Raw genomic sequence first — 21,280 nt, forward strand, 5'->3', positions numbered from 1 at the left:
GCAAATCCAGCCAAGGGCCTAAAGATGATTAATGGACAGGAGGATCTAACAGCTGAGGGGGTTTAAACTCCTGCCTGTGTCAGAGACTGGTCCAAAGACTGCTTTCACACCCTGGGTTGTAAATAAAAAGAAATCTTCAGATAGGGTTTGAAGCGCATCAGCTTTAACTGGCAGCAGTGAATTGTCTATAACCCCCCTTTTCTCAATCTCCCTCCTGACTAGGAATGCTTTGAATTTACTCATTGTTTCAAGCTTGCCTGCCTCTGTAGTTGTTGCCAGTGTGTGTGTGTTCCTTGTGTTCACTAGTTTCTGATCTATCTGCTGATGGTTGTGCTGACTCTTGCAGAGGCCCAGCCCAATCCAGCTGTATTCACCTCCTTTCATCCTGGCCCCCATCAAAGACAAGCAGACAGAGCTGGGAGAGACATTTGGAGAGGCCAGTCAGAAATACAACGTGCTCTTTGTCGGGTACTGCCTGTCCCATGACCAGCGCTGGCTCCTGGCATCCTGCACTGACCTGCATGGGGAGCTGCTGGAGACCTGCATTGTCAACATCGACCTGCCCAGCAGGTACTCACTGCCCTTGGCTTCTCCCATGGATCCATGTCTGGAGTCATCCCTCACCAGCTCCTTGCACATCCCTTCCATCCCCTTTCCTGCTCAGGAGATCATGCTGGTGTTACAATGAGAGCCTTTCAGTTGGCACTTCTAGATTTTCAGCTCTGCACAGGGAAAAGGGACTGAGTTACACTTGTTTTACAATTTGTTAAACAGCTGTTTTGCTTACAAATCTTACCTTGAGGAACACCTGGTGTGTTGCTCGGTAGTTTGATGGCACTGTAGTAATAGAACTGAAAGCAGACACATAGTTTTTCTTGTTAGTAGTAGTAAAAGATGAGTTAGGGACTGCCCAGAACTCTTTAGAGGGTAAACAGTGGCATAATTGGAGAGAACAGAAATCTGAATATTGTCCTTGATTCTCCTTTCACTCTTATTTTAATTCCTTCCCCTGCAGGTCAAGGAGGAGCAAGTTGTCTGCCCGGAAGATTGGGCTGCAGAAGCTCTGGGAATGGTGCATTGGCATTGTCCAGATGACATCCCTGCCGTGGAGAGTCGTCATCGGGCGCCTGGGCCGGCTGGGCCACGGGGAGCTGAAAGGTGTGCACTTGTCAGGGCTGCCACTCCTACAGGGTGGGGTGGGACAGGGACCCAGGGTGCAAGGCAGGATGGCTCAGACCTGATCACAAACCTTTCAAAAAGGGTTTGAGAGTGATAATCACATAACCACAGAGTTGTCTAGGCTGGAAAAGCCCTCTGAACCCATCAAGTCCAACTGTTCCCAGCACTGCTGAGGCCACCACTGATCTATGTCCCCAAGTGCCACATCCACACAGCTTTTGAATACTTCCAGGGATGGGGACACAGCCATTCCTCTCAGTTTTGCATCACCTGCAGACTTGTTGAGGGTGCACTCTGCCACCACACAGTGGCATTAGATGGGGTGAATTTGGCTTAACCTTCCCAGGTCCTGTCTGCTTCCTAGAACCATGACCTTACAAAAGGTAAACAAGGTGTGCCAAATTCTATCACAGACAGGATAGACTGTTGTTTATTTTGCCAGAGTTTAGGGAAGGCAAATATGGATGGGAAACCAGATATCCAGGCTTCCCAGGCAAGGCTCCTTAGGAGTTTATAATCAGCACCAGAGCTGCTGAAGCCCTTTCTCTCCCTTTGCCCCCATCGTTGTCTTGATACTGATGTCCACTTGACCAGGTGGATCTGAGTGTAAAGTACCTGGCAGAGAAATCACCAGAATCCTCCACGCTGGAATTTCCTGGGCCATGACAGCATGGGTTACAGGAGAGCTGGCTGCAGTCCTACCTGGCACTGAATTCCTGTATTGGTTTCCATAAACCTTTCCTTGTTTTTCCCTGGGTCTGATGGTACTCCTTCATGTTGTGCAGGATTTGCACACTGTCCTTTCACGGGAAGTTGGAGGCCTTTTCATGTGTTAGAGAAATTTCTGAATGAAGTTATCTTGACACAATAATAGAGACAGGATTTGGTTGTGATTCCTCAACTTCAACATCACTAAACAAACAAAAAGGGAAAAAATGGAAAAAAATGTATTGAACAAAGGAAAGCCAACAGACTGCCATGGAATAAAACATTGCACAGGAACTCCTTGAGCACCCAGTTTGTAGGGGCAAGACCCCTCGTGTGCACAGTCAGTCCTGGAGAGTTTGGGATTAGGGAAATGCCAGGTTTTGGGAATGTTTTGCTGTTTCCAGGTGAGTGCTGGCTCTGCCAGCTCTGCTTTAGCTAGCTCTGTCCTCCCATGGTGCTTTTCCCTTGCAGACTGGAGTATCCTGCTTGGGGAGTGCTCCCTGCAGACAATCAGCAAACAGCTGAAGGAGGTTTGCCGCATGTGTGGCATCTCCGCAGCAGATTCCCCCTCCATCCTCAGTGCCTGCCTCGTTGCCATGGAGCCACAGGGATCATTCGTGGTGATGCCAGGTATGTTTGAGCCAGCTATGGCAATACCAGCAAAATTGATCATCACATTTCACACTTAGGCACAATAATCTTGGAATTTCTGCGAAGAGCTTGACTAGCATGGCTAATGGTGTGTCAGAAAATAGGTTTAGCCAGCAGAATTCCCCAGAGTACCATGGAGAGATGCTACGTGGGGAGATCAGTCTCCTGAGGGAAGGTGACTGTGGGCCACTGCCAAAGTGCTGATCTCTTCCCTGGGAAGGCCATGGGCTGGAAGTGGTGTCACAGACACCCTCGTGCATGGAGAAGGCTGCAGTGGGAATGAGTAGGAGCCTGTGGAAATGGGAGTAAGAATAAGCTCACTTGCCTTCTCACATGCTGAAGTTATTTAGAGTTCACTTACAAGCAGCAGTCTATGGGTTTAAGTTGAAGTAAAATTTAATGCTGAGTTTCCCTTTGTTATTTTACCCAAGCACATACTTTTTAATGTATGTGGTGACACATCCTTAACATATCCTTACAAACCACTCTGGGGTTTTTTAAGTTTAGAAAGAAAAGACTGATACAGAGCAGAATTAATTGAGCCTGAAAATTACTTATCATGTTGAATATTTTCAAAGCAGAGACTTTGTAATGTGAGAAAACAGATGGCAAATGAGGCTTTTTTCATATCACAGTAAAACACAAAGAAAGACCCAAATCCTTCAACAGAATATTTTTTCCTTTAGATTCTGACACAAAATTAGGTCAACAGCAAGCAAAAATTAAATTAAAATTGTAGGTGCTGGTTAAATACTGCCAAAGAAGATATGTCTGCATTGACTATTTCCACCTTCCAAGTTAATTGTTGGTGGATAGTTGAGAAGAATAGAGGAGAGAGAAGCTTTATTGTTGTGTGGCTTTATGTTTGTGTTCATATTGAGCAAAGTGGGGTGTATTTCATAATTCTACAGAGATGTGTGTGAAAAATCAATTTAACTCGCTCATTTAACGAGTAAATATTGGATTAAGGGGCAGCAGAATGACAGGAGAGGTGGGGCTGGTGATCTCAGTGTCAACTCTTGCAGCAGTGTAATCTTCTGATGGCCCTTCAGCTGTGTCTGTGAGTTTGCAGAGCAGGTGGGATGGGCAGAGGTGTCCCTTAGACAGAGCAGGTGTTTGGGATGCGATGCAGTGCTCTTGTGTCTGTCCCTGCAGATGCAGTGACGATGGGCTCGGTGTTCGGGCGCAGCACGGCGCTGAACCTGCAGTCGTCCCAGCTCAACACCCCCCAGGACGCCTCCTGCACACACATCCTGGTGTTCCCCACCTCTGCCACCATCCAGGTGGCACCTGCAAATTACCCCAACGAGGATGGCTTCAGCCCCACCAACGGTGAGTGAGGGGGAAATCTCTTGGGGCCTTTCAAGGGCATCAGCAGAGCTGAGCTGGGCAGGAATGAACCCCTGAGGGGGATGGGGTTCTTCACTCACCCCACACCACCCTGGCAAGGGAGCCATGCAGGGCTTTAGCTACAGGGGGAGGCTCTGTGCTTTCCCTCAGTGTGTTTTCACAGTCACACTGGTTTATTCCCAAAGGGACAAGGACCAGCCAATGCACCAAGTGGCACAGACCAGAATGTCCTTTGTGCTGTGACTTGCTTAGGCCAGTCGCTGTTTTTGAGTTGAGTTTCACATCGGGCCATGTTGTGTACAGAGCTGAGAGGAAGGAGGCACTTGTGGAGTAGGGAAAATATCTCAACCTGTGATTTGCTGATGCCCTCAGAGTGCTTTTACACTGAACCTGCAGTTTGAGTCAGCAAGACTGTGGTTAATGCTTTATATCCAAATAAGCATTTTCCTGCTTTGTCCCAAATCCTTTAAATGAGTGCAAAGCAATTTAAACCAAGAGTAGCTACAGACACGTATGGTGGCTGTATTAATGAGGAGGGCAGTTGGGCTAGAGAGGAAGGCAGGCTACTGCTTTTAAGGCTTTGATTGTCCCTCCTGGAATGTCCCAGGGCCTCTGGAGGGAAGTTGCCCCTCTCAATCCCTGTCCCAGGAGGCACTGGGATCCTTCCCAAGCACGACAAACATTAACCTGCATTAACCTGCCCGTTGGTGCTGCAGATGTTAATTAGAGTCAGGTACAAGAATAGCCTTTTCCAAAATGGTGTTAAATTTAATTTTCTTAACTCTGCTCTACTTAATGATTAAGCTGCTTCCTATGCCATTAGCCAGCTCATTTCTGCTCTGGGGGCCAAACAGAGCATGATATTAGCTCTGGTTTGTTTACTGAGGCTGTAGGACACAAGTTAATAAACTTCAGTTAAAGCATTGCTCCAGCAATCCAGAGGTTCTCTTTGGGAGATGAAAGAAAACAACTACCTGCCTGCTTCAATACTGGCGTTTCAGGTGAAATTAGTTCAGGACACACATACTTTTCCATTTTATATGAAGTAAATTCATCTTTTTCAAGAGAAATTGTTGTTTATTATATGTAGGATGCTTGACTTTCATTTAGAGCTTTGTGTTTTAGTATAAATTTGGTTGCAATTCTAATTAATGCAGTTAATTCAGACAGCTCCCACTGTCCCTGTCTACCCACTAAAATGTACTTTAAATGTCATTATACTCTTGGATTTCTTTGCCTGCTGAGAAATCTGGATAAGAAAAACCCCCCTCTAAACCATATTGTGATGCTGTAATTTTTGGCTCTGTGTTGATGGTGCCTTATCCTTCTCTCCCGTAACCTAGGCTATTGTAACCTGTGTGCAGATGATGAGTAATGGAATGCACAAGGCAAACACATCTTCCCTGTATCTTTAGCCCTCCCCACATATTAACATAAACCAAATTATTCCAGCCAATTATGCTAATGAGCGGTGTGGCACTCCTGAGGTGAAAGTGGGATATGAAGGTGGCATTGTTGGGGATCCTGGTGCAGTGTCTGAAAGGATCACGAGGACCTTGCTGCCCTCAGGGATTCTGGGGGGAGCTGCCAGGGCCGTTCCCAGAGGTTGGAGCTGCTGTGCAGCTCTGGGAGCCTGAGGAGCAGCACCTGTGGCAGCAGCACATGGAACTGTGTGTGATCATTCCAGGTGTTTTGTTAAGGGGCCTCTGTAGACCAACTGCACAGAGGTGTCAGTTGTTCTGTTACAAAATTCAGTCTGGATTTTATGGAGCTGCTACAATGGGAATTCTGCTCAGTCTGTGCTAAAATTCATTATCCCAATAGCTGCCTGCCAACTCTCCCTTTCATGTCTGTGGTTGCAGTCAAGAGTTCTAAAGGGGATTAAACAGTAAAGTCTTTATCTCTGCTTTCATCTATCTTGGAGTATGTAAAAGAAGAAAGGGAATGATACTAAATTAAAGGGAAAGGTAATAAATTATGAAAAATTATCGGAGAAAAGAGTATAGCACATTGGAAGTGATTTTCCTTTCTTTTCCTTTTCAGATGATATGTTTGACCTCCCGTTCCCAGATGACATGGACAATGACATTAGAATTTTGATAACAGGGAATCTTCACTCTTCGCCAAATTCCTCCCCAGTTCCTTCCCCTGGGTCACCATCTGGCACTGGAGTGGGATCTCACTACCATCACAGTAGGGTAAGGCTGGAGCACCATAGGGCACACACTGCTTAAAATAAATACAAAGAAAGGCCCAAATCCTCCAACAAAATCTTTTTCCTTTAGATCCTGACACATAATTAGGTCAACAGCAAGCAAAAATTAGGTTAAAGTTGAAGGTCACAATACTGCTGGAGGTGTCTCTGCATTGGCTGTTTGCACCCTCCAAGTTAATTGTTGGTGGATGGATAACTGAGGGGGAGAGAGCAGGAGGAGAGCAGCTTTATTTTTGTGTGGCACAGCCATTGCTCATCCATTCTTTCCTGGAAAATCCTATGGAATGTCCCTTGCACCAAGTGAGAGTATTTGAGAGAAGGGAAGCTGTGACAGCCCTGTTCCTGTGGATTTCAGGGGAGGCAAGAGGGAGAGAATTCTCCCAGTGATGAAACTCTGCCCATGGAAACTCCACAGGTGCTGGATGGTTATGTAAATGTTGTTTTCTTAGGAATATTTAGCCCAGAGCACACAGCACTTGGGAGTTATTTTTGTTTGAAGTGGTTTTTATAAAGTCAGTTCCAACATCAGTGATTACTTAAAATGCAAATTATTTTTGGTAATTCAAGTTACTTTCTTGAATTGGCATAGCTTGGATCAGGTTTGATGGAACTCTTCCACTCCCACATTTTATCATGTAAGACTGAGCTGTTCTCTTAAAATGGTTTTTCCATCAAAATCAGGTAGAAGTTTTATACTTCACAAATTTCTGTGAAGTTTTGTTCTAAAAGTATTACATTTAAAGTAGTAGCATATTACTTCTTTTCTAAATAATGTTTATGAGAGAAACTTTTATACCCTTTTTGATATGTCAGTGAGATGTCTCAAGATCCGAATTCTAACTCCTGAATGTGACTAAATGGTGGTAGTTTCATCCCTGGAAGTTGAAAGTCCTAGCTATTCTTTTCCTTGCAAACTGCCAAAATGCCTCGGTGCAGCTTCAATAGAGTCAGTGAGGGAGAAATGCCTCCTGCCTCAGAAATCTTAATCCTGTATATTGTGAGCTCAGTTCACAACCATCTTGTGTGGATGGTGCGTCTCTCCCATCAAAGGCTTGATAACAGCACATTGATGTCCCACTTATTCCAGACTGGTGTGGGAAAATGGAAACTTCTAAATTCTGCTGCCAAACCCTGAAGCCATAAATCACAACTCCTCACTCTCTCCCCAGTTCCCTCAGCAATCCATTCTGGCCCACTGCTATGCAGAGCTTGCTTTCAGTGGAAATGAATCCATTGGGAATAGCCCTGGGAGGTTCATGGCCTGAGCCCAGAGCCCTGGACAAGCCCTTTCCAGCTGAACCTGAGTAATTCCCATTAACCATTAAGCCAGGTCTGGTAATTGCAGTGTAATGTTTGGCTTTAGCAGAGCAGCAGTGTGTGATCATCCCCCTGTGGGCCTGGGGTCATGGCAATAATTGATGGTTGGGTACTGGCCCCGTGTGCTGGGCTTCCAATGCTGCCTGCTCCAGGCTTTTTCCCTGCCTTGGATTCCTGTCCAGACCCCCTGGAAGGGATTGGTGAGGGGAGAGATTTGTAACTGAGCTGCTTTCTGTCCAGTGGAATATTTTTTTTAAACTTATTGATATGTATGGAAGAAGTGAACTGCTCTCCCAGCTGTTTGGGAATCTGCAGTGCTTCTGCAACATAAGCCTGGAGAACCCAGCTACAGGGGAATAAGGCAGGACCTGGATAACTTTGACTAAGATTCCTGACTGATTAAAGGAGGGCTCATTTGCCACAGGACAGTAATTAGCAAAAGAATTCATCTTCCCAAGACTGGGCTGGATTGCAAACACCCTCTGAGCTGCCTTTTCCCTGTCTTGCAGAGCCAAGGTGAACGTCTCCTCTCCAGGGAAGCCCCCGAAGAGCTGAAGCAGCAGCCTCTGGCTCTGGGATACTTTGTGTCGACTGCCAAAGCGGAGAACCTCCCACAGTGGTTCTGGTCCTCCTGTCCTCAGGCGCAGAACCAGTGCCCCCTCTTCCTGAAGGTCTGTCATGGAGCATTCATTATCCATTGCTGTGTCCATGCCTGTAAAAGCTGCAGTTGGAGTCTGGTGTCAGAGTGAACCTGAGACCTCCCACTCCAGAACTGCACAACTCCAGTTTGGTTTATTCAAAAATGGTATTTGGAAAGACATGTGGTCATGGGGGGTTCAACACAACTGCCAACTTCCCATGCTGTCCTGAGGTGATTCACAATGGATGTTTCTTGGGAATCTGTAGCAGTACCTGCTGTATGAGGAGTTAATTTTTGCTGTTTCCCTCTGTGCAGGCCTCTCTCCATCACCACATCTCTGTAGCGCAGACGGACGAGCTTCTACCTGCCAGAAATTCTCAGCGAGTTCCTCACCCCCTGGACTCTAAAACTACATCAGATGTCTTGAGGTAACACCCTTTAGGTGTTCATTTTTGCCCTAAACATTTGGGGATTGAGCTCCAAATTTCAGAGTAACCTTTCCAACCTATCACAATTACGTACCAGTTTTATCAGCAGTTTTTAGCCCTGCTGTGCCCTATGTGTCCAGGGCATTTCCTCCTCAAAGATGCCAGAACAGGGCCCTGAGGGGGAATTCTGTGGGTTTCCCTCTGCTATGCACAAGGATGCTGGGGAAACTCAGAACAGTTCAGCCTTGCCAGGGGGACATCATGGTTTGCCCCCCACCCAGACTGCTCTTTTCCCCTGGCATCTAATCTGAGCTGTGCCACTCATTGTCTTACCTCACTGAACCGAATGGATGTGTAGGAGGAAATAAAAGCACTCCCTGATACCTCTGTGCTAGGATTGGGGTATAAAGGAGGCACTGCTCCTGAATGCATGCAGGGTGTGTGTTTTATTGTTCAGGATGATGTGAGGCCGGTTTGCCTCCATCCCACCTTTGGGGACTGGACACAGATCTGTGTGATGAGAGCACGCTGTGTGGGACACCTCAGTGAACAAACAAACATCAGCAGGGAAACAACAATGCCTAATCTAAGGAAATTGCGGGGTCTACTATTCTAGAAGATCTGAATTTGCATTCTCTTGGAGGATTGAGCTCTCATGGGTGTCCCAGGTATTGAGTAAAATGAGAATGCAGTGGATAGGGAAAGGATGAGATAAAACAGACACAAGTTGTAAGATGAGAAATTGCAATTAGATGCAGGACCACAGGAGCAGTGTGAGCAAATACTGGCACAGGGTGCCCGGAGAGGCAGAGGTGTTCAATCCCCAAAGCTTTGACAGCAGTGGCATTTGAACCACTGTGAGTCCAGAGTCTGTGTGTTTGGAAGGGCCTTCATGCAAATAGTTCAGATGTCGTAAAGCTAAACCCTCCAGCTTTTCAGTGAGGTTCCTCCTTTGCCAGCACCCTGGCAGCTCTGTCAGGGTGTGTAGGACCAGGAGAGCCCATTTACAGCCCTCCCTGGGCAGGCTGTGATGTCTCTGCCTTGCTGTGCAGGTTCGTGCTGGAGCAGTACAACGCCCTGTCCTGGCTCACGTGTAACCCGGCCACGCAGGACCGCAGCTCCTGCCTGCCCGTGCACTTCGTGGTGCTCACCCAGCTCTACAACGCCATCATGAACATCCTGTAGGACACACACAAGCACTTGTTCTTCTGGCTGCTTCTCCCCTCTGCCCGGGAACGTGCCACGACCTGCAAGAGCTCCGTTTGCTTCTCTTCAGACCAGTCCTGTGCTGTGCTTCTGTTCCTCCAAAAGCACATGTGAATTCCGCAGTGTTCAAAACTAAACTACCCATTAACATCTCTGGCAGCTTCAGTCCAAAATCTGGGAACATCCAAGAACAGTGAACACGGAGTAACCTCAAGCCAGTGTTAGTTTGGTGGCTCAGTAACTACTGGTCAGTGTGATTATTTTTTTTAATATTTTATTTTTTTAAGGAAGACTACAGAATCTTTTTGCATTAGGAACTGATAAAGACCCACGAGCAGTGTCAGCCCTGCAAGTAAAAACCACCTTGTAGTGACCAGTTCGGGTGTTTCGTTGTTTGATCGTCGTAAACCGGGACTTTGCAGGAGGAAAAAAACACAAATACAAAACCACACAGTCATAGTCTCGTATAAATATTGGAGTTTTCTGTCTACCTGGAGTTCCTGTCAGAGTGGATTGGGATGAATGCATGCATTTGTTACCTGTCCATGTAGATATGAATGGTCTGGAGATACTTTATTTATTTTTAGGTTTGGGGAGGGGAGGGATTAAATTATAAAGGACCAGGAACAGTAGAAATACCTTAAAAATCCAGCTCCGTTCCACTGTAGGGTTATTTATCTACAGACCTCTCACTCTTCTGACCTGGAAATCAAAAGTGAAGCTCGTAACAATCAAAATCTGGGAAGGAAAGCGTGTTCTGGTATAGGTATTCTGTATTTTAAAGAGTTCTCCCCTGTGTTTAGCCTGGTTAAAGCAAGGAATGACCAGTGTTTAATGAAGGATAACACTACCTAAGGGAGAAGAGTGAGAGGGAGGTAGGGAGGAAAAATACTTTAAAGCCCAGTGTCAGGGCAAGTGGAAAGTGGTAAATTAATCTATTGTAGAGCTATGATTGAAATATATTTCCAGTAAATTTAGTGATGCTAGAAAAGTATTTACTGAAAGCCAAGTCACCCTTTAATTCTGGGTAGACTCGTCCATGTACATATCCAAAAATATGGTTTTTGTTTACACTAAATCAGTCACAAATCTGGTGTATTTTTTCTGACTATAGGAATATTATTTCAAAGAAATAATTTTTAAAAATTATATCATTAAATTAGTACTTGAAGTTACACCACTGTGGTGGCAAAGTTACTTTGTTTAGTGAAATGATTGCCATTGGGAAGGTTAATGGCTAATTGAAGTATTTTTATGACTCCTTCATTCCAGGCTCCAAGGGGGTCCTATTCCAGCCCCATTCCCTCATTTCTGGGGGTGCACTGGGCAGCAGAGGGGGCCAGGGTCAGGCACTTGGATCAGGCTGGGTGACCCCTCCCTTGGCTGTGGAGAAAAACTACCAAGTTTAGAGTTCTTCCAAAAGACTTTCATGTTCTGGTTAAAAAAAATGAAATTCTATGATTTTAAAAAGTATTTTTCTTGAGATAATGTAACATTTAAAACAAATTATATAAAATAATAAAAGAAAAAAAAAAAAAGAATTGCTTGTGTTAATGAGAAGGTGAAGGCAGGAGAGGAACCTGTAAATGGATTATTTCCTTCCCTGCTCCACCCCTCTGTGTGGGTGTCCTCTTTGCAATGTATAGGTTAAAAAAAAAAATCTGATATCAAACCATTTGTATCTAATGTGTACAGTGTAAAATTGACTTTAAAAATATTGCAGTACTATTTTTTCTTAATCAGAAAAGAAAATTCTCAAGGCCTTTTGAAGAGCATAAAAAGATGAAGATTGTAAACTTGTATAAAAAAATTTAACTTGGGGAGGAAAAAAATGTAAAGTAGACATTTGTAATCTTTTACCATTTGGGGGTTATTTGTTCCCAGGATTCATCTGAACTTTGGATTATTATTTTGCTTATTGTTTTTAAATGGGCCGTTTTTATCCAGGGGCGTTTCTTCCCCACAAACCTGGTTCTAAGCAAAAATTAGAAATTAAAAAAAGGGCAGCAAGGAGTAGTTTTCATCTGGTGTCTTTTATTTAATTTTTTTAAGTTAAGAGAAGCTGGTGACATATTTATACGTTTTTGTGCAAAATAAATGAATGGCAATAGATTTTAAAGAAAAATCTTATGTACTTCAGTGTGAAAAGTTCTGTATAATATTTCTCTTAAATATGCATTATTTTACTTGTGAGTTTTTTACTGAATTAATCTGAAATGTACAAGCCCTGGCTTTCCTACAGAGTGAAGAAAGTATTTTGGTTTTTGGGTATTTTTTTTTTTTTTTTGGTTTGGTTGTTTGTTTTGTTTTTTTTATTTCTAACTTGGAAAAATCATGCCTAAATCAGAATTATTATTACAGTTGTTTGAGCTAAAGGGAGCGGGAGGGTGGGGAATGTCCAGCATGCTTGTATGTATATTTCAGAACCTTTTTTAAATGTAAAAGCTGTACATTTCTGGGGAGTTCTGAATTTCTTTTTTTTGTTTTGTTTTTTGTTTTGTTTTTTTTTCCTCTGAGCATTTTGCAGTGAGCTTCTTTTATATATAGCCGACAATTTGAAAGAAAACAAAAAAAAAATGTGAAGTTCATTTTAAATCTACAGTATATCGCTGGTACAATACACTAAAAAAGACTTTGATAAAAAGAAACAATAATAATAAAAGACCTCCATTTTAAATGTCATTCATATATACCTTGTGGATGAGAGCTATATACTTTTACACACTTTTTTAGATGAATAAATTATTGAATTACTGAAACTGTTGGTGGGGTTTTATTCTTGTATTGAGCTCTGAGTTTTGGCATTCCCAGAGAAGGAGTTTCAAGATGCAGATCCAGGGATGTGAATGGAACCGGAATGAAATGTTTCAAACTATAGGTGTTGTGAGGGGAAATTGGGTGTCACTGATGCCAAGGATGGAAAGTCCCACCAAAGGGGTGGGTGGAAGCAGCCTGAGATAATCCAGTGCCACAGGAGCAGTGGCTTCTTTCCATGGGCAACTCCAAACCCAGGGGTCCATCAGTGATGGATGAACTCCATGTGCAGCAGGTGAGTCTCCAAGAGGAGCTGGCAGGGGCAGGTCAGGCCTGGCCCGTCTCCCTGCACAGGGACAGGGCCACGGTGGCTGCAGGACTGCCCTGGATGAGGGACCAGGGCCATGGCCTCAGGCTTCCCAGAGGAGCTGCAGAACCCCCAGCCCACAGCAGCTGGACTCCATCATCCTTGTGGGCTACTCCCAGCTCAGGATACTCTGGGATTCTGTGCTGATTGTGAATTCTGTGCTAAATGTAGCTGCTGTGGGCAGGGCTGGGCAGGACTGTTGGACCCCAGGTCTCTTCAGAGTGAGACACTGTGGGTTTAGCAGAGTCATTCCTAAACACAGATGTGCCAAAAATGACATTTAATGAATGCTGTGACATCCCAGGATGTGTTGGGGGGGAGAAGGTTGGAGCCAGCTGTGCCATTCTGGGCTGCAGGGACCAGCCCCTGTTACAGCAGTGCTGGCTGGCAAAAGGGGATGGGGAAGTTTCTGTAGACCCAAGTGTTTCATAGCTGATCTTTGTGGCTCTCTCCCTTACAAAGTATCCTTAAAGAACTCATTTTCCATAACAACTGGAGCCCACATGAGCATCCTGTGACAGCTCCAGTGACTGGATCGAGAAACTGCCACTCCTTCCCATGGCTCTTTAATGGCCATTGGGATTTCCCAACTAGTTGGTAATTGTTGTCCACTTTAATTTTGGTGCATCTTAGTTCTGAATTTAGAGTTATAAAAACAGACCCTAAGATTTTACCTTTTCTAAAAACGGTCAAGCTTGTATCTTTCAGTTCATTCTACTACTGTAAATGATGGTACTAAATTACACTGTTTAATTACCCCTCCAAGTTTGTACGGAGCAGTTACACTTTGGCCTTCCCCTGTGAGAGCTCTAAGTGCCTGGAATTGCTGTAGAGCAGTATTTGTTACATGGAGATTACTTTGTGGCTAATTCACTGGTTTCACAGACAAAACCTACCAATTAAATATTGCGTTCCATGAGGACTGTAAAGAAGAACTGAATGAAAACACTGAAATCTCAGTTGATCTGTAACAATAGTGGAATATGTACAACAAATGTGTGTGGCACTGTGGTGATAGCTCTTTAACTCCAATAAAGAAAATGCTTTTTAAGACTAGGCTGACATTAAACTACTTTTCCCAACTGCCATCTCTTTTTGACACAATGTCATGGCCGCCTGAAAGCTGTTTCAGCACATGTAGAAAGCATCAGAAACTGTGAAGTAAACATGAGGTTTATGGGCAGTCTCTCACCATTCACAGTGGAAATGGAAACAGCCCTGGATCACCAAACAGGAAGTCTTTGGTCTTTGACAACAAAGCAGGATTTATAAAATTATGCAGCTTCCATTTCCCTATTTTGACACTGAACCTTAACCCTTTGACTAAAGGTGATGTGGCAGCCCCTGGTTCGTGCTTCAATAGCTGTTCTCCTACCAGGTATTAAAGGAGCAATCCCACAGTGCATCCCATGGGATACAGAAACCTCAGGGCTGTTTGCAACCTGAAATACTCAGCAGAGGCCTGGAAGAAGATGGCCCCAGTTTCTGTGTGAGGCCAGCTGGGAATTCAGGCTGCCCTGAGCTGTCAGTTCTGGGATCCCACGGGAGCTCTGCTCCAGTCTGAGCCATTCTGTATGAGCAGCTCCTGCTCTGCTACCAGGCTGGGCCCTGTCAGCCACTGCACCCATTGACACATATATCCAGTACAGCTGGTAACAGCCAAAACCATACAGCATGCTCCTTTATCTGACAAACATCAGCTTTTCCTGGTAAGAGCTACTTATTGAAACCTTTTAGAATCATGGTTAAAAACCAGCTTAGCGCAAGGGTCCCTTTGCACCAAACAAGCAGAACATGGCACTGCTGGGGACTCCTTCTACAGGAACATCTTTTGTGGTCCTGCAGCACCCACTGGAATTCACTGGCTTCCTCTGATTGCTGCACAGGGTCTCATCCAATTCCACTGCCACACTCACCTGGCTCTGAGGATACTACAGCAGTCTCTGCTGTTGACACCTTCTCTGTTCCCCAAAGCTTTCAGTTCTTAGCCAAATCCCTGGGTATCCAGCCACCGCCTCTACCTTCACATCCCAGGAATGTGAGTTCCTTCCCACAGCACACACACCTTATCCTGTTGGACAGATGTTTCATTTCAGCAATACTTGCTCCTGCAGGACCTTTGCCATCTACCCAGAAACATCAGCTGCTCCCCAGGCAGTGATGCTCTCTCCAGCTGGGCCCTTTTAAAAGACACAGCCAGGCCAGCAGGGAACTGCTGCAGCTCACATGGCAACCAGGGCAGGCCTAGGGCCTTCACAAGTGGAATTTATTTTCCTTACACATAAAATTAGATGTATGTTTAAAAAATTCCTACCAGCCTGACACTCTCTTAGTTTTTATTTAAATATTTTGCCATTGGGAAAATGTCAGGCTGGTATAACTCTAGGAACAAACTACATCCTCAAATGCACTGCTGTTACTACGAGTATTACGATAACTTTCTGCCAAAAGATTTGATATCCAGAACCCCCATCAGAAAATGAATATACACACACAGAGCCCTGCAGAAAAAGCTCACTGGTTCCTGCAATTCTATAAAACACAATCCCGCACAAAAAACCCCAAAATAAAACCAAAACTACAACCAACCAAAAAACAACAGCCAGAAAAACTTTTTTACCTTTGCAGTTGGGTGAATACTTTAAGAATTCTTTTTAAGCCGACCTTTCTTTAGTAGTCTGTGATTTCCTGCAGCCAGTGACAGCTGTATCATATCACATTAATCACATCTCTGCCATTCTCCGTGTGGGGCTGTCCATATGAATAACTGAAAGTCACATCCTTGGTTCTCCAGCAGGGGTCATGTTTTGATGGCAAATGAAACTCCAGCTTCTCCCTAAACCGGGCTTTAAAAAACCAAATTAAACTGCAGAGTTACAGAGCTGGATCATTAAAGGTCAACCACGCGAGCAGGTGTGGGTTCATTGGTCAAAGTGCTCCACCCCACTTGTAATCAGTCTCGGGGGTAATTTCATTAGTGCCTGGGGAAAAGACAGGCCAGGAGAGGCAGGTGATGGGGCAGGGTGCACATGGCAGGGCAGGGGGCTCTTAATCCCAGCAGGGTAATGGCCCATGGAAGTGCTAAAAGAATGGTGAGCAGCTCTCCGGGCTCTGGCTTCAGCAACATTGCAGTTACAAGTAATTGCCCTTGGACTTCTTTCCTCCTGTTAGGCTGTGGTGTGTGGGGAAGTGCTCTGCTATAATTCTCTATGCTGCAATGGCACACGCTGCTGCACTGCCTGAGCATCAAGGGAAAGGCAGAGGACAGAAAAGGGACCTGCACAGGCCCAAGCCTGGTCTCCGGGTGACTTGAGCTGTAAACAACAAGGAGCCCAAGTGGAAAACAGCTCATACCACCAAGGACCTTGCTGCATCTATGGCAATAGATGGACAGCCCTCCTTTGCTTGGAGATTCCCCTCATCATCACTTATTTGCCAGTCTCTTTGTGCTGCTGACTTGTTTTTTTGATGTTGGGCCTTTTCACTAGTGAAATGTTACTTTTATTTAAAAGAAATATCCCACACATGTGAGCATCCCCTTCCACAATACATAACCTTCCCTCCCTAAATAAATTCAGTCAGCAGTTGAGAAAGTGTAGATACTCATTTTCCCAGAATATTACCACTTTTGTTATTCAGGTGACTTGGATGAGTCCCCTGTCCATTCAGGAAGCATAAATCCTTTCCTGTACAGTCTACAAATTCCTAATCAGGAAGGGGTATTTGGGGTGACCTCTGTTCCATGTGCAACACTTTGATGTGGGCTCCTCGACCCCAGTTCCCTGTTCCTTAGGAGACTTGGAGATGGTAGCCCAGGGTGCCTGTGCAGGTGAGGGGCACTGGCACTCAGTGTTAATGCATAACCACAGAGTGCCTGAGGCCAGCACTCATGGAATGAAACTGCTGTTCCAGGTTTTCTGTGCAGCTACTGCCCACCCCTTCAGCCTCCTGAGCAATGGCTTTGCAGTTATTAAGGGTGCAGTTAATCAGAAGAACAGCTCCAGATTTAATAAGCCAGTAAGGAAGGCATGCTAAAGGGATTGAAGGGAGAGAAAAGATCAAAACTCAAAAGCCTCCCAAACTGATGTGGGATTTTGGGCAAACTGCTGGTTTTGCTACTCCTTCCCTGTGTAACAATCAATGCCACTGGCTCACTGGAGCTCTGGCTCATTTTAAGGCTCTCAGGCAGCAGAATACAGAGCATTATTTTGCAAACTTCAGTAAAGATTATATAAAATTATTTAGAACAACAAAAACTAAAACCTTCTGCAAAGACCTACAGAAAGATCCCAGAATGTTGTGAACTGGCCAATAAAATATCAGAAGGAATTCATATTAAGACACACACACAAAACCTAAAAAATTAAGCCAAACACATAGATGTGGAATGGCCTCTAAACTAGGATACAGATCAGGATCATTCACTTCAGGAGAAAAGAAGTGGGATGTCTGAGCCAAAAATGAACCCAGCAGGAGTGTTCTAATGCCACTCAGGCAGCCCAAACCTAGCCCAAGCTCAGCTCCGTTCTGCCTGTGGCATGGCCCCATCCAAATCAGGCAGAACTTGAGGGCGGGGGAGAGCAGATCCTGAGCCCCTTCCCAGGACTGCTCTGAGCTCTGTGCGTATCCCAGGACACTACAGGCCCTGTGGGGAGCTGGAGGCAGGACCGTAGCCACAGCTCTGTGGCTCCACAGCTCTGGGGTTGTGCCTGATCCTTCCCTCAGGTCCCCTCACCCTGGGCCACCTCGCAGCTCCTGGTGGCAAATCCCCTCCAGATCCCACAGGATGAAGCCACCCACTTGCACACCACCCAGCACCTTCCAAAAAATGGCTTCATCCCAGACCCTGATTCTAGCCAGAGGCTTGGGAAATGCCAAGATCCACTAGTGCTTTAGTAAGTTGGTAACAAGCAGGGGCTGCACCTTCACTTCCGTCTTCCAGGTGCTCTGATGGGTCCTCTGGCTGCACTACAGGTAAAAGTGCTGGCTCTACATCAGGTTTTCATTAAAGAACTCCTCTCCTCATTCTCAACCCAGCATGTCTGAGGAGCTTGGCTGAAATTTTAGCATCGTTAACACCCCATCAATGCTGTGTGAAACATGCCTGTAGGCCAACGCTGGGGAAGTATCCATCTGGAATCCATCCCTGGCATGGATCAAAGTCACATGAGAGCCTGCCCCTGGACATTCTGGTGACTCTGCTGTGGGGACAGGAGGCTGCAGGAGTCCTAAGCACTTGAGACGTCTGATCAGGTCTAGCTGTCAGTAGCCCAAACTCTATCCATGAATTATGTTCATTTGAACAGAAGAAGCCAGGTGAACCCTCACTGCTTTGCAAGCTGAAGCCTCCAGCAAGGAGCAAGTCCCAGCTGAAGGAGGAAAGATTGAACTCTTGTAGTTAATCTGAGGAGGAGGAAGAGCAGACATTCAGCGGCTGGCTGAACTAAGGAGCAAATCAGTGTAGAGATGGGATAGGGAAAGAAGATAATACTACACAAAAGATCTGCTTTGTTCCTCTTGTACTTTATGTCAAGGCAGCAGAGAAGGAACTGTAAAATCTAGAACAACTCTTTTCAGAGCCTGATAAAAAATGCAGGCCATAAATGTATTACATCCCTAAAACACTTCTGCAGTGCAGGGCCTACACAACAGTTACCAGGCACACTGATCCTGCGTGTGTACAGAGCCAATGTACCCTGTTTTCTTTGTTGGCCTGGACCAAATTCTGAACTTCTGTGCAGATGTGTGATTTCCACTGACCAGAACAGCACAGAGAAAGGGAGTTTCATTTAGGACAGTGCCTGATAGGTTCCCACACAGTGAGCTGGCTGAAGGCTAAATTATCTGCTTCACAGCAGTGAAGGATTGATATGCTTGAACTCTGTAAGCTTGGAATTACTCAAACACCTCCTCTGACTTCAAGACTTTGGAAATAAATCAGAAGAGGCTGATTAATGCCAAGCTCACACCCTGCTCCCCATAAAGGCTCAAGAATTCAGGCATGGCATCTTTGATCCAAGAGAAGACCTTGCAATTGTATCTGTTGCGCCTGTCTCTCAACAAATGGACTCCTTTTCCCAGAGATTTTAACTCTGGCAGCACTTGGCCTCCAACACATATCAGCTGATGTATAGTGCTTGTCTGGACACATTTGGACCAGTCCTGACTCTATGTCCCTTTCTTCTCTCCCCTGCTTTCCAAATAGCTATCCCTGACTGTTTACTTTGGCAACGCCTGCAAAAAAAAATAGCCTCAATGAAAAGGCAAAATCCATTAGGAAAAGCCAGCTGAGTGCTAAAAGGCCCCTAATCAGTAGAAAGTTTAAAGAGCACCGCTCAGAGAGAGGCTGCGGTGCCTTTCCAACACCTCCCCAGCAATGTGTGAGGCTATGACATGTCAGAGTGAAGCCCCAAACACAGGCACGCTGCCAGGGGAGCTGTTTCCTCAGGGCTGAGCAGAGCTTGTGTCCGGCTGTGCTGGAGAGGGAGCTGCTGATGGAGGAGCAGCAGCATCACAGCAAAGAACTGCAACCAAACTGGTAAAAGTTCACCCAGCTGCTTCCAGCCTCAGCTCTTCTCAGCCAAAGAAACAGAGAGAGGGTTGATCTCAGCTCAGCATTACAACTGGACCAAAGCAGGAACTTGGGGTTTAAGGGCCAGTGCAGGTCCAAGTAAGGGGATCTAAGCAAAAGCCAGCTCAGATCTCAGATAAACAGTACTAGAAAAGCAGCTGCTGCTGTGGAGAAAGAAATGCCCTCAACCTGTCTTGTCTGAAACACTAAATTCAGCCAAGAGCTGAATACACTTCAATCTAAAAGGCAGTTGCCCCAAAGCACCTCTCAGCTGTGGATTCCAGGTGAGAAATGACTGCTCACTTTGGCTGTATGAGGTACCCAATGCTCCAGCCTGGGTAGATCTACTTGCTTTGAGTTGCAATTATTTCAAACCACCATCATCCAACATTTCACAAGTGCACTGAATTACAGATTTCAAAGCACCACAAAAGAAGTCAACAAACCACTCCTTTCAGTTCCCCTATGAAGAAAAGAGTTGCATGTTTTTCTTTCAAGGGAGCAATCAAAATATTTGTAATGAATCTGCTGCTCTATGAACTGTGTTTTTAAAGCTTGATAGAAACAATCAGGCTCAGGTTTAGATCATTCTCCTTCATCTTCTAGAGACTAATATGGAGTGTAAGGGAACTTAGGCACAATTTGCCTCTAGCAGCTTTATGCCACTAAAGGATGTGCACATCACAGTCCACAGGTGATCTAATGTAGACCCTTCCACTCTGTACAAAATTCTAAGACATGCTTTAAAAAGTGTCAATAATTGAAATTATGATGCTTTATAGATGCACTGAAAACCATATGAAGGAATGTATAAAAAGAGACAAAATTAGATTATATGCAAAATTGATGAAGGTGAAGTTTAGGAGGTAAAATTTGCCCAAAAAGTGTGTGCTTTCATTTTCTGTTAATTTTTTTTCTCCCCAATTTTTTCACCTTGACGTTAAACTCATGACTTCCTATGTCTGAGCAGGACCAAGGTGTTGCTTTTACTTACCTGCTGGATGTAGATAGTGCCAGTGTCCCACCTCCATTCCTGCAAGGAGCAGCTCTCCCAGTCAGGTTCAGCTGAGGATGTGTCACTTGGGCAGGAGTCTGGGAGCCTGAACCATTTGTAGCTTGTGAGTGTCTCTGGAACACCGAGGGTCATAAAAGCCCTTCTGAATGGGCACTTTATGGACAGCGCTCACCTTTAATGGCCTTTTTGTTGGTTACAGCTTGGCTTTTAGGCCCTTTTTGCAATTCATCACTTAATCCATACATGCTACCTTGGCCAAGAGCCGGACAATGGGGCCCACTGTGTCTGGTTTTGTTATGGAGCAGCCGGAGTGGCTTTTAACTAAAACAACGTATCTGAAGGAGAAAAATGTATTCACCTTGAATTCCCAACGGCTTCGACTTACTTAAGGCAGCTCTGCAGACACTGGTGTGTGCAATCAATGAAATCAAAACTGCAGCCATGTAAGGATGGCAGAAAGGAGTAAGAATGTATATGCCTTTGCATGTATAAAATATGAGGGGAGGAAATGTACAGGGAGGAAGGAAACAGCTATCCTTGCAGTTAGGTCTGGAAAAGAGCATTTTTCTAATACTAATTTTTTCAAGATCAAATATAAAGGTATATTAGATTGATAGGGAAGGACTGTTACACAGCCCTGAAATCTGCTGGGGGCCCTTCTAAAGGTACTTTCAAAAATAATGTGTCTTCTGGTACAGATCCATCCTATAATCCATTTGTCAGTTCATTTTTGAATGGGAGGTGAAAAGATTGTAAAACTGATGCCCCTACCAGTCTTCCAATGCTGCTGCACAAAGAATACATGGTTTGCCTTGGAACATGTAAACCCAGGGTGCTGTGGCAGCAAAACAGGGCCAACTCAAACCTGCTAAGACTTGG

The 21,280-nt window shown here is 45.1% G+C and overlaps 1 protein-coding gene and 1 long non-coding RNA gene across 2 annotated transcripts in view; one reads left to right on the plus strand and one right to left on the minus strand.

The window, feature by feature from the left end:
* MED13L (mediator complex subunit 13L) overlaps window positions 1-12,453 on the plus strand; it is a 167,448-nt gene extending 154,995 nt beyond the window's left edge. The window contains exons 24-31 of the mRNA XM_015644004.3: window positions 347-570; window positions 1,016-1,158; window positions 2,359-2,517; window positions 3,694-3,870; window positions 5,932-6,086; window positions 7,930-8,091; window positions 8,376-8,488; window positions 9,541-12,453. Coding sequence (XP_015499490.1) covers window positions 347-570; window positions 1,016-1,158; window positions 2,359-2,517; window positions 3,694-3,870; window positions 5,932-6,086; window positions 7,930-8,091; window positions 8,376-8,488; window positions 9,541-9,673 — 1,266 coding nt within the window. The 3' untranslated portion in view covers window positions 9,674-12,453. The remainder of the gene's footprint in view (window positions 1-346; window positions 571-1,015; window positions 1,159-2,358; window positions 2,518-3,693; window positions 3,871-5,931; window positions 6,087-7,929; window positions 8,092-8,375; window positions 8,489-9,540) is intronic.
* A 1,265-nt stretch (window positions 12,454-13,718) lies between these two features.
* LOC107211681 overlaps window positions 13,719-21,280 on the minus strand; it is a 48,287-nt gene continuing 40,725 nt past the window's right edge. Inside the window, exons 3-4 of the long non-coding RNA XR_001524267.2 lie at window positions 15,436-15,661; window positions 13,719-14,886 (exon numbers count right to left, since the gene is read on the minus strand). This is a non-coding gene — a long non-coding RNA (uncharacterized LOC107211681). The remainder of the gene's footprint in view (window positions 14,887-15,435; window positions 15,662-21,280) is intronic.

The sequence above is a fragment of the Parus major genome, chromosome 15, assembly GCF_001522545.3.
Source record: "Parus major isolate Abel chromosome 15, Parus_major1.1, whole genome shotgun sequence".
In the NCBI taxonomy this organism is placed as follows: domain Eukaryota; kingdom Metazoa; phylum Chordata; class Aves; order Passeriformes; family Paridae; genus Parus; species Parus major.